This window comes from Haliotis rubra, unplaced genomic scaffold, assembly GCF_003918875.1.
Source record: "Haliotis rubra isolate DU_JTF1 unplaced genomic scaffold, ASM391887v1 Scf61, whole genome shotgun sequence".
NCBI lineage: Eukaryota > Metazoa > Mollusca > Gastropoda > Lepetellida > Haliotidae > Haliotis > Haliotis rubra.
Genome location: NW_025767313.1, coordinates 2,230,133 through 2,243,413, shown reverse-complemented (window position 1 = coordinate 2,243,413; position 13,281 = coordinate 2,230,133). Strand labels below are relative to the sequence as shown.

The window sequence follows — 13,281 nt, the reverse complement described above, 5'->3', positions numbered from 1 at the left end:
GCTCACCCTGTTCCAAGCTCACCAGCTCTGACACCTTGACAGGTGGCCTGCATGAATGGCTCACCCTGTTCCAAGCTCACCAGCTCTGACACCTTGGCTGCACCTGGCTAAACTTAAGTTTCATTCAAACAAAGCTCTTATTCGTATCAGTTACACAAACTTTCCACTTTTATTATCACCGTATTCTACGAGGGACAAATCGACATGTTTAATTGTATAAAGGCTGGTGAAAGTACAGCTGAAGTGTGACAATAACAACTGTCTTTCACTAACAGGATGCATCCAAAACAATCCAACCACATCACAGTGCCAACATATTCATACACAGATGGAAGGACACACTCCTGAAACATGTTCACATCTTTCCCTCATCAGTTCTGCTGTATACTGCAAGTCTAACTGCTGTTGGATGAGGATAATGCTGTGCATGCGGCAGGCTATATTTACATACACACCTGTCACATACAACAGAACAAACTGAAGACTGCTTATGGGAGAGCAAGGTCCTCCAGCTTGTTACCAAGTACTGTTCTGAGTACTGTGAGAGTATTGTTCTGCAACTGCCCTTGTGACTCTGTCTAATGAGCAGCTCATAGGGCTGCTAACAGGGGTAGCCAGTGGTTGTCCGTCACATCCAGTTGTCCCTGAGACAGCTGACGGGCAGATTGCAGATACATGGGAATATTGATTTGGCAGCAGGAATGTGTGACAACATACACTGGAACAGCACATCATTAGTGGGCCTACCTCTTACTCAGGTACCACGAACCCCATACAGTTGTAACCCTGGGGCAATGTGCAGAGTCAATGTACATCATACAAAATAATTAGAAGTTATTGTACTGTGCCTTGTCTTATTGGTATGTTATAAGGTTGGAGATCATACACCAGGAACCCAATGTCTGGACAAGTGAACCAGTTGGATGGACAGTGTACGTCTGGACATCATACTCAAGTACCCCAACGTCTGGACAAGCGAACCAGTTGGATGGACAGTGTAGGTCTGGACATCATACTCAAGTGCCCCAACGTCTGGACATCATACACCAGGAACCCAATGTCTGGACAAGTGAACCAGTTGGATGGACAGTGTACGTCTGGACATCATACTCAAGTACCCCAACGTCTGGACAAGCGAACCAGTTGGATGGACAGTGTAGGTCTGGACATCATACTCAAGTGCCCCAACGTCTGGACATCATACACCAGGAACCCAATGTCTGGACAAGTGAACCAGTTGGATGGACAGTGTACCGCCTGGACATCATCATACTCGAACCAGTTGGATGCCTGAGACATCATACTCCAAGTGCCCCAAGCGTCTGGACATCATACACCAGGAACCCACGCAAGTAGACCAGTCTGGACAGTGTAAGTGAACCAGTTGGACAGGACAGTGGTCAGGTCTGGACATCATACTCAAGTGCCCCAACGTCTGGACAAGTGAACCAGTTGGACAGACAGTGTAGGTCTGGACATCATACTCAAGTGCCCCAACGTCTGCACAAGTGAACCAGTTGGACTGACAGTGTAGGTCTGGAGATCATACTCAAGTGCCCCAACGTCTGGACAAGTGAACCAGTTGGACAGACAGTGTAGGTCTGGACATCATACTCAAGAGTGCTACCTGGACAACGTGAACCAGTTGGACAGACCAGTAGGTATAAGACTATACCAGTTGGACAAGTGAACCAGTTGGACAGACAGTGTAGGTCTGGAGACCATACTCAAGTGCCCCAACGTCTGGACAAGTGAACCAGTTGGACAGACAGTGTAGGTCTGGACATCATACTCCAGGAACCCAACGTCTGGACAAGTGAACCAGTTGGACAGACAGTGTAGGTCTGGACATCATACTCAAGTAACCCAACGTCTGGACAAGTGAACCAGTTGGACAGACAGTGCAAGTGGTCTGGACATCATACACCAGGAACCCAATGTCTGGACAAGTGAACCAGTTGGACAGACAGTGTAGGTCTGGACATCATACTCCAGGAACCCAACGTCTGGACAAGTGAACCAGTTGGACAGACAGTGTAGGTCTGGACATCATACACCAGGAACCCAACGACTGGACAAGTGAACCAGTTGGACAGACAGTGTAGGTCTGGACATCATACACCAGGAACCCAACGTCTGGACAAGTGAACCAGTTGGACAGACAGTACTCTGGAGATCATACTCAAATACCCCAATGTCTAGGACATGTTGGACAGCTATACCTCACATACTTGTCCAAGGGCAAATTCTCCGACTGTTTGTTTCATACATTCATGCTTTTGAAGGGCTATAATTGATGATAATGTATATTCACTAACAAGTAGTTGCATGAATTATTTTCCCTTTGCTTGTCAATTCTGGATCTATGAGTTCATCAAGTTAGCCCTCTCCAACACAGAAATAAGATGAGAACACTACTAAACGTCTAGCAGGAAGTTATGTGTGCCGCATTTATTCATAAAGTGTTATCTTTAAATACAATTTATGGGTGGACAGGTGCAATCCCCATAAAACACCGTTCCTTTCAGCAGATTATGAATGCACTACTTGAATGGAATCATCTATCTGAGACGTTCCCCTAGCCACTGACTTGATGCTGCTCAAATATAATTCCCCTTAGTCACTGACTCTGTGTTGCCACAATTTTGGTGGGATAAACTTGTATAGGTGTGAGCTACATGAAAGCCAAATGCTGTCCTCCAGTGCAACCTAGCAGACCCTGACAACACTGAGCCAACTGAAGCTTGGTGCCTGCTGTCCTGGGTATTGGCCGTCTTAGGCGAAGGTTATCAGTGCAGGTGTTGGGTTAATGGTGTCTGTGTATTGACCACACAGATCCTGTAATATTGTGATGAGAATACTGACACTGACCATATAAATACAGGGATTTAATCAGATTTGTGGGACATAACTAAGCTCTGTACGTGTCAGATTGTGCTGTCAGGGATTTGGGTCAGTTGCCCCCCATAGACTGACATCAACCCATGAATACATAGTAGGGAATAAAATTCACAAGGTTATGAAAGAGGCACACTTCACATTGCAACATAAACACCAGCCTAGGTCCCTCAGTGAATACAGACATTATAAGAAACTACTTGGGTCTGCTGATAAGGTGTACACTTCCTACCTTCTCATGCACCTTGGGAAAAGAGAAATTCATTAACCCTATCTCTGGCTACACGTCTGTGTTCCCTACCCATACACAAGTAACTCAGGACTTCCTCATCTCTGTTTCATTAACTCTCAGTTAAGATAAGGATGATTCAGTGACTGTGCCTGTAATTTTTGTTTAATACAATATTTTTTTCAGTCACTTTATAATGTGCATTTCTGCCTGATAGGAGAAGACAAACAAGTCAACAAAAATCCTGACCGCTAGGGTCCACAAAAATACATTTTGATTACAACTCACAAAATGATTTCACCATGATTTCACCAGTTTTCTGAAACAAACTATTTTTTGTACAAAATATCAGGAACCCCATCCCCTCAAATATGAAATGGATGATCCCTAAACACAAACACCTTTACAAATGAAGTTTCCAATTCCTTCCTTTGTTTCACAGGTTTTAACAAAGTAAAAGTACAGAGACATTCCTGAGGAAAGTTAAAGCTTTGGCCTGTAAGTGGTTGGAGGGTGGGTGAAGGTCCTGTGTTACATACCACACGTACAGGAGGACACATCCACCTGTAAAGTAAGCACTCTGGACACTGCTAACCCAAAGGTCACTCACGTCCTGGACAGGGCATTGGACCATAGTTAGAACATAACTAAGAAAACAGTGTTGAAACAAAATAAATCCCTACACAAGGCTGTTTCTTCCATCTCTAAGAATATCTATATATATATATGCACTAGAACATGGCTGTATCAAACATAACATACCATTTTATAAAGATCAATTTCAATAGCCCTGATTCCATTTATCTTTATTATCATACAAACCTATATCACAAGTTTTGGATGAGAAATTTAAAGGTGAACACAAACTAGCTTCCACTCCAGAGACCAAAGAATCGATATTTTCTTATATGAGTAATGAACTGATCAAACCCAATCAGTGTTGTACACCATTAGTAGTGATTCAAACCATGGACCTGATATAAATCATCCAGTTCTATCTACAGGCCACACACAGAGTACAAATTGTTAGTCAGTGTCAGTTACAATCACCTAAAACTCAATACACACCAATCAGCTTGGCTTCAACAGAGGCAGCTTGTTGTAACCCTCATCTAACCATTTCTGTGGTATTACGATATATATGTTCGATTCTGATCAGCAGAACTATTTCCAAATCACATACTGAAATCTCATCTCGAAAATGTTCATTATAAGCAGTGTCAAGTGAACCTTCTTTGTAGGTTGACTGACCTTTTTCAAGAGGCTCTTGCAACTTGGACAGAAGGTGTCATAACCATTTTACAAGTTATCATGTCATAAAATTAACTCTCACTCTTACAACTGAAAGTAAAGCATTGCCAAACTTGTGCTGTAAATGTTAGTGAGTGAATGAGGATAGTTTTATGCCGCACTCAGCAATATTCCAGCTATATGGCGGCGGTCTGTAAATAATCGAGTCTGGACCAGACAATCCAGTGATCAACAGCATGAGCATCAATCTGCGCAATTGAGAACCGATCCCGTTAGTCGCCTCTTACGACAAGAATGGGTTACTGTAAATATTAAGAAAATCAAGGTTTACATAAATTTGATTACAAACCATGCCTACTCAACCTCTATGAATGATCTGTACCTATAAGTTGTAATGTCAAAAGTCCAAAATAGCTGACATGGGTTTGCCAGTAACAAACTATGGATATCAGTAACAATTTTCAACAGTCACTTAAGTTCATTATGCTGTATGAGATATGTATCTAACTCTCAATTTCTTATAGAACATCTTTTCGTTTGATTACTGAACTGCATTTTAGAAATAGAAAAGTAACATCCCCATTCATGATACAAAAACATGCCAGAATACTATATTTATCAAACGCAATTGAAAACCAAACTGGTGATAGAAACTGCTTCATTTGAGAATCAGGCTTCTTGACTATCTAAAGCAGTGTATCTGTCATGATGAGCAATATGAAACCAAATTCAACATGGCAAAGTAGAAAACCTGACTGAATGGACTGCTCAATGGCAGCTAGAGTTACCAAACAAGCTCTCATAAGGGTCAGGTCATATCCACACCCCCAATTCCTCTCAATGCATGCTCCAAATGTCAGCAGTATAGAGAGTAAAACCGTGGCGACAGTGGTCAGAAGGGCCTGGTCCCCTGTAAACACACCTCTGTGGACTCTTCCTGACTGATCCTCCTCCACTGAGATGTGCGAGGGACTGATTACACCAATATTTTTGAAGAAAAGTGATTTCAATAGACCTGATATTTTCTTAGCTGTTGGTCAGTGTACGCACCCATCGGAGCCCATATGTAAAAGGTTGGGCCTTTATAAAGAGCCATTTCGGCCTATTTGCAGTCTATGGCTGAAACCTTAGTGTCGTTCAGAACATGTCTCTGTTAGAAATATAGAGAATTTCATGAGTGGTCACAGTAGAAATTTAGATTGACAAGGTCCAAGCGAAGCACATAGTATAAAAGCGAAGAGTACACAAATATACCAGCCAAGGTCATGTTTCATAAAGATATACTTTCAGGATAATTACCAAAACATATTTAAACTGAACATAAACTGAAATGGCTAATATTCCCACAAAGCATGTAATCATCAAATGGTTGAACATCAGCTTGTTGAAATACATACTACATATGTCAGACTATCATTGATGTTTTACCAGTGTATGAAATAAGGCCCGTCCAACCGCCTGAGATGGGCTAGATTTCTTAGGGACCGTGTAACTTTACAGTTAGCCAGCCCGATGGTCTGGTGAAAATTTTATATGTTCCATACATCTGAGAAAATTCACTATATCTTGGTGTCTGGTTAGGTTAAATCCATTTGGGGCTGGTAACTTTTTCAAGGTGACCAGCCCTGATGTCTGGCTGGACTTGTGGCTTATTTCATACACTGGTTTTACCTACCATTACATGTCTTTTGCTATGAAGTATCTTGAATAGGTGTTAGGAATATATCTCAACAAGATACACTAGGCAGTATTATGTTATTGGGTATGCAATAAGCATGAAAGGTATTAACACTTTGGTATCTTATCTAAGATCCAAACCGGTATGGCCTAATGATGCTATTCATAATAAACATTTGAGATTCTTGGCAAAATGTGACGAATATTTTTTCATTGAGTATAGCATGTTCCAAACACACCTTTTCTGTTCAAATAGGCAAAGGATTAAACACAAATTAGGACAAGTCACATGAGAGCACGTCAAGGATTAACCCTCCTAAAGTGTGCCTGTAAAAGGAACTTATCCCATTGACTCAGCCTTATGTCAATACTTGTGTGAGGAAATACCACTGTGCTATCAAACATTCCAGAGTAACCTATCATCATATTACTCTGACAGGTAGTAAATTGGTTTCATTCACAAACAAGGAAATGAAAAAGGTATCAAGTGCATAAATTGCAAATGGATTCGAACATATATTCCTGAACACTCATAAACCATGTGCACTTACATAATGCCTGTTCATATACATTATCCCTGTTAACACACTCTTTCCCTGTTCATATACATTATCCCTGTTAACACACTCTTTCCCTGTTCATATACATTATCCCTGTTAACACACTCTTTCCCTGTTCATATACATTATCCCTGTTAACACACTCTTTCCCTGTTCATATACATTATCCCTGTTAACACACTCTTTCCCTGTTCATATACATTATCCCTGTTAACACACTCTTTCCCTGTTCATATACATTATCCCTGTTAACACACTCTTTCCCTGTTCATATACATTATCCCTGTTAACACACACTCTGTTTCCCTGTTCATCATTATCCTGTTAACACACTCTTTCCCTGTTCATATACACCCTGTTAACACACTCTTTCCCTGTTCATATACATTATCCCACACTCTTTCCCTGTTAACACCCTGTTACTCTTTCCCTGTTCATATACATTATCCTGTTAACACACTTTCCTGTTCCATTATCCCTGTTAACACACTCTTTCCCTGTTCATATACATTATCCCTGTTAACACACTCTTTCCCTGTTCATATACATTATCCCTGTTAACACACCCTTTCCCTGTTCATATACATTATCCCTGTTAACACACTCTTTCCCTGTTCATATACATTATCCCTGTTAACACACTCTTTCCTGTTAACACACTCTTTCCCTGTTCATATACATTATCCCTGTTAACACACCCTTCCCTGTTCATATACATTATCCCTGTTAACACACCCTTCCCTGTTCATATACATTATCCCTGTTAACACACTCTTTCCCTGTTTAGTATGTGACAAAAGTCAAACCAGTACATACAAACATCTCTGCAGAAAGTACTGGAACCTTATAATGACTCATGCCATTCATAAACACATCAATAAACAATTATCATACGTGAATGTAAATGATTCTTGGCCTTGATTAAAGAAAGATTGAGCGAATTCATCGATTATCATTCATGGGAAGAAATGGATTTGATGATTTACTCTGAATGAATGTATTACTTTTGTTACTGGCTGCAAGTCCATATGAATTGGTGGCTATTTAAAAACCATTCCGAGTGTGCTGGTGTATGGCTGGGACGGGTGGAAGCAGTGGATGTGGGTCACAGACAGCGTCATGACCCACATATGATTCTTTCAGGTTTGACAACCATCAAAACTACTTGCTTTCATGAAACCATAACATATAACCATACAGTATGTCCTTTTATGTGTATAAAGATAGTTATCGGTCCAAACATTCATGAATGAACTTCCAGCTGTAGCGACAGTTCCAATGAATATAAAATCTGGATCAAATATTCAAGCGTGTGAATACATAGTTACATCAATCACTTTGGGGGAACATGTTAGCTTGCAATATTGAGACTGTTCACCATACAAGTGATTTCAGTGAAACTCCCAATCACGTTCAATGACTAGGTTTGCAGCAGCAACCAAACTAGAGATTCTGTTCCTTGATACTCACTGAAATATATATGTTAAAACTAATAACTTAGGACTGCTATTGTGTATACTTCCGATATAGGGCAGATAAAACTTGTTATGCTTAATGCAGCTGATATTCCTAGTTTGTAATGAGAAGAGAGACCACAGCATATGCAGCAGCCTGATACTGAGCAGGACAAGGCAGTGAAGACATCGTCATGTCTGGGTAGGTGAGGGCGGAGAGGTCAGTGAGGCAGGGGAGGAGGCGGTGACATCTGGATCAGGAGGAAGAAGGTGGGGAGTAATCTCACTGACCACTGGCCACACATGTCCACTGAAGGAAACACACCATTGCCCTGAATAGTACAGATCACTAGATCACTAGGTCAAGATTCCAATCATCAGTGATAAATGACGCCACAAGCGAAGAATGGTCAATTTTAGTAAAGGATTGAACCAAAATAAAATCAAATGTGTCTAAGGTTTAGATTGGTCATCACCTTGTTGCAAATACAGTATTTGCAAAATATTTTGCATGGCCTCTTTAACAAATGTGTGATTGTCATAGCTCCATAGACCAGACGTTGAATTTTCTGATAAAAATATTGATATATCTACCTTTTTTAACACTTATAGCTAAACATACAAACACCAGGTATTACATGCAAGCACACAAACATATACTACCTACTTGCATCTACCATGTCACTTTCCATCAAATCAATAATTATATGATGAATCAAACTTGCAACCCTGACTTCAAATATATTCCAAAACCACTATCTATCTGTTGCATGATGTTTTCTGCAGTATCTTTATACATTTTTAAGTGTTCAATAATCCAAGATTTGATGATATCATGATTATATTAATCAGCACTCCCTGAGGTAAAACAGAACTGGACACTAGGTACATGATCTGGTACCTACAGATCTCCCAGCACACCATGTCCCCAGTCCAACCCTCATCAACTCATGTAAGTAGTGTCAGTAGGAGCAGTCCATTGTCCAGTTTATGATGTGCAATACAATTAAAGGTGGCAATAACATTCTCTACACATGTATGTCCATCCACTACAGTAGTTAAGCTCTGCCCTCCATACAGTATCACATACTTGTCATACTGACTTACCGATCCCCGCAACTCTGAATCAACTTAACAGAATATTCAGAACTTTCTTCTGTTTCCAATGTACTTTAACTACAAGTTTTGAGATTTGAATTTATAAAATATTTTCTAACCTCTACAAATATTTATTACAAAAGGAAAAATAGTCCACAGCATTTCAAATTGCACTCAACTTGAGTGTTGTGTTTCAGCAATGTAAATATTTCTGTTAGGATATAGATTTTGTCATATAGATTCAATCTATTCCAGTGACTGTCCTGTGACCTAATATCAATACATAGATGAGTGCCTCACATTATCATGTCTATATCCGATACATCATTGTCTACTACTGGGGTGACTGACACCTCCTCTGGCCTCCACAGATATAACACAACCATTACATCAACAGACACGGGCGGAGCGCAAACAGCGTCATCTCTTATCTACCCATCTTATCGCAACTTCCACGCCTATCCAGAAATCAATCATCACATGCTTATTGACGACACTGAACCCTCAGGTGTGACACAGATCAAAGATGCATGTGGTCAGGTGATAACCCGGACATTTATAACATGTTGTAAAAGTGGTTGGAACCGCAACATAAAACCTGTAACATGGTATAAAGTTGACAGGTGTGGATGTTTCTGAATGAGAACAATAAGGTCACAGTAACATCTCCAACACAAGGAGCAGTTGACCAACACTAATATATGGAAATGTATTTTCGATAGAAACAAATTACTCCATTTAAACGAAAAAGAACCCAAGTGAGATGAGAGATTCAGATGAGAACAATCCAGACCTTCATAACTTAGGACTTCAGCATTACAGGCAGGGCTGAGAGGAAGGGAACTGAATATGGTTCAGGTGCTGTGACTAGAGGACTGCTGCTGCAAGTGAACAGCACATGTACAGTCACCAAGAGGACATATAATGCTTCATCTGCACCTCCTTGAGATGGGGTGATTCTTCCTTACATCTATTCAAGCCATGGCTGCATTCTGAGACCAGATGGACTAACTGTTTAGTATGTAAATAGATAAACTCGGGTCACACAATGTACACTCACATGACAAGCACATAAACAACAGAATCAATCCCATGGGGAAGGGAATGGGCAGAATAGTCCCATGAAGCATACCCCAGCCGACTCAAGGAAAACATGGGACACAGACATGACCACTTACAACAGTAGATAGAACTCTTGTCCACCGGAGGTTCTCATCTTGTGTATCTAACAACTGGCTATGATAAGAAGATATCCAAGTTTTTCAGTCTGCTTCACACATTGTGAATAAAAATGACAATTCTGGAGCAATTAAAGACAAGAAATCTCCAATGTCTGTCTCTTGAACATCCAATGAATGGGCTTCGACAAGGAGATTGTTTACCTGGGCCAAACTTCACACCCTGTAACAGGCTCACTCCCTATAGGTGTGGAATGCAACATTTATTTTCAAATTAAACTGCAAAGATCTTTTGTGACAGTTCAGATGATGTACTCCGTTGCCCTAATTAATGAGGTCACACTGTCACTCAAGCAGGAAACAGTTATATTTTTTGGAAAAATATAAAAAATATCTCATTTTATGTCATGATTTCATGGTTGTACTGAAGTAGTATTTCCTGTGACCTAGTGTTTGAACAATTACATGACATATCTTGATGTTTCCTTCATCAGAACACCTCAGGGTGTCCCGACATCACTGTTGTCCAAGCTGTTGATTTCTGACAGTAATTACATATGACAGGCTAGAAAGTCGGCCATGTATTGATCTGAATGTTCAGCTGACATGATGGACAACATTTAGATCAGACTCTAAATGTTCACAACTTCTGCACATTGTCCAACATTAATACTCATCCATATCACCACTTAACAAGACTTAGTCTCTAAAACACATCCTGAATTGAAAATATTAAACAAATGCCCAGATTTGTTATAGTTTGGAGAGTCTACATTTTCTTCACTACCAGGAAATAAATTGGTTCACTGAAATCCTTTCTGTAATTTAACAAAAGAGAGATCATTTCAAAGGCGAGGTGTTGATAACTAAACCTGTAACCTGTAACTTGAAATACAATTCCCACAAGTAAATGAGCAAACAAATACATTGCTTTTTTGCTTTCACATTCTTTCGCATCACTTCCAAACCTCAACCTCCATCTTGGTCATGTGACATAGTCACATGCCGATGACAGGATTCCAAAACAAAACTTATACTTGTTCTTGTAAACAAATAATCATACTTAAACCTTCTGAGTTTCGATACAGGTGTACTCACATGACAGACTAGTACCTAGAGGTTGTTTGCAGCTAGTGAGTTCTTTGCATTCTCTGCCAGGTATGCTATGAAACTACAGTGCAAGAGTGAACACCTGTGAACACCAATAACCATCTGTCCTGTCACTGCTGGACCAGAGCTGGCTCCTGGTGATATACGATGTATATACCTACACTGCTGGCATGACACGATGTACATTACTCCTGTCATGCATTACCTGATGCTGATTTCATCCTGCAGACTTTTTTAACCTGTATTCCCAACAGCCATGTGTTCGTGATAGTAGTTGATGGCAACAACAGATACGAGTGTAATGGCCAAATATATATGTCACAGTAAACTGCGCAAAATGTCACAGATTGAATAAACTGTCAGGTGGAAAGGTAAATAGAAGCCAGTTATATATGTGTGATATGGCATAGTTATAAATTTATGGCAAATCGAAATTTTGGTGACTAAGCTCATTATCACACTAAACTTGTAACACTTTGTCAGAGACTTTATGAATAGCTACTAATATTGACATGCCTGTGGCTAAAGGCTGTTGACAGTGTCTGAATATTGTACATACACATAAGGATGCTTGTGAATAATGCAAACACACCTAGATTTTTTTAACCTATATAATGTTCCTTTCACTCATATCCTAAATTCCAGATTCTTTCAAACCCATTTCAGACTCAATTCAAGTATTAGTTCCGCTATTTTCAAAGCTGAACACACACTTTCAATGTCCACTTACATACAAAATGTCACTGATGTTCATGTACATATTTTTCATCCAAGTCTTACAAAGATACTTAAGGTTTTCGAAACAGTAAGTAAAGAGATGGACAGAGCAAAGTACAGAGTACAGACGGCCAAAGAAAGAGTGAGTGAAAGAGAGATGGGTGGGGATGTTACATGATTTCTAAACCTGAAGTGGACATTGTGTCCCATGGACTCCTACCTCGAACACATTGGAGATAGTGACCTCCTCCGAGTCCTCCGAGTAGAAGGATGTCAGGGACCCGGAATCTCTGCTGGGCTGGTAGTAGTCCCCAATGCTGTGCAGGACGTTGCAGCTGAAGTTGTGGGTATCAGTGACTGGTAGCTCCACCACAGATGACCACGGGCGGTGGTACATCCCCCCAAACTTACTGTAAGACAGGGGGTGTGGCAGCACATCCAGGTCCTCTACATGCTTACTGATCTCACGCATGGGAAATATTCCAGACATATAGCCAGTTGATAAGTCACAATATTTACAAACGGTGGCAACACTAACGATCCTTACGATATCATTTGTATGCTTTATCCAACATCAAGCAATGGAGTTGATATCCCAGTTTTCACATCATGTCCAAACATCCCAATCTATCCAGTAGTGTGTACAGTTTAATTGTGGCTTGAGACAGTGATTAGCTTTACCAGTCGGCATCCAATTGGCAAGGTCAGAACGGTCAAGCAGAAAGTTATCTCTATCAGGGAGCCAATTCCCTCATTTGGCACTGACCACTTCATCCACATGTGACTCCTTCAAGGTGGAGAACAAACCACAGATTCCTACACTTGGGCTACCACTTTAGTATAATCCACTGTTAGTCAAGTTTGTAATGGGTGTTCCTGAAGATGTAAAGTCACAGTTATAATATCTTCTGTTTCCATGTCCAGCAAATGCTGCTCTGTTTGTCAAAGGCTCATGACAGTAAGTTGAGGTGGGATCTAAAACCGGGTCTTTTTTGTCAGATCATGCACCCCTGATGAGATAAGACAAGCAGTGATTATGTATTCTCATTCACAGGAACTGAAGCAGAAGACTGGGACATTCGTTACAATGAGATTGCAGAACCACATGA

The 13,281-nt window shown here is 40.5% G+C and overlaps 1 protein-coding gene across 3 annotated transcripts in view; it reads right to left on the bottom strand.

Annotated features, from left to right (window-relative positions):
* LOC124255807 (death-associated protein kinase 1-like) overlaps positions 1-13,281 on the bottom strand; it is a 149,178-nt gene that overhangs the window by 48,933 nt on the left and 86,964 nt on the right. Inside the window, exon 2 of one of the 3 annotated variants that reach the window (XM_046689741.1) lies at positions 12,393-13,182. The exons of the other annotated variants lie outside the window; for them this stretch is intronic. Coding sequence (XP_046545697.1) covers positions 12,393-12,662 — 270 coding nt within the window. The 5' untranslated portion in view covers positions 12,663-13,182. The remainder of the gene's footprint in view (positions 1-12,392; positions 13,183-13,281) is intronic. 3 annotated transcript variants of the gene reach the window in all.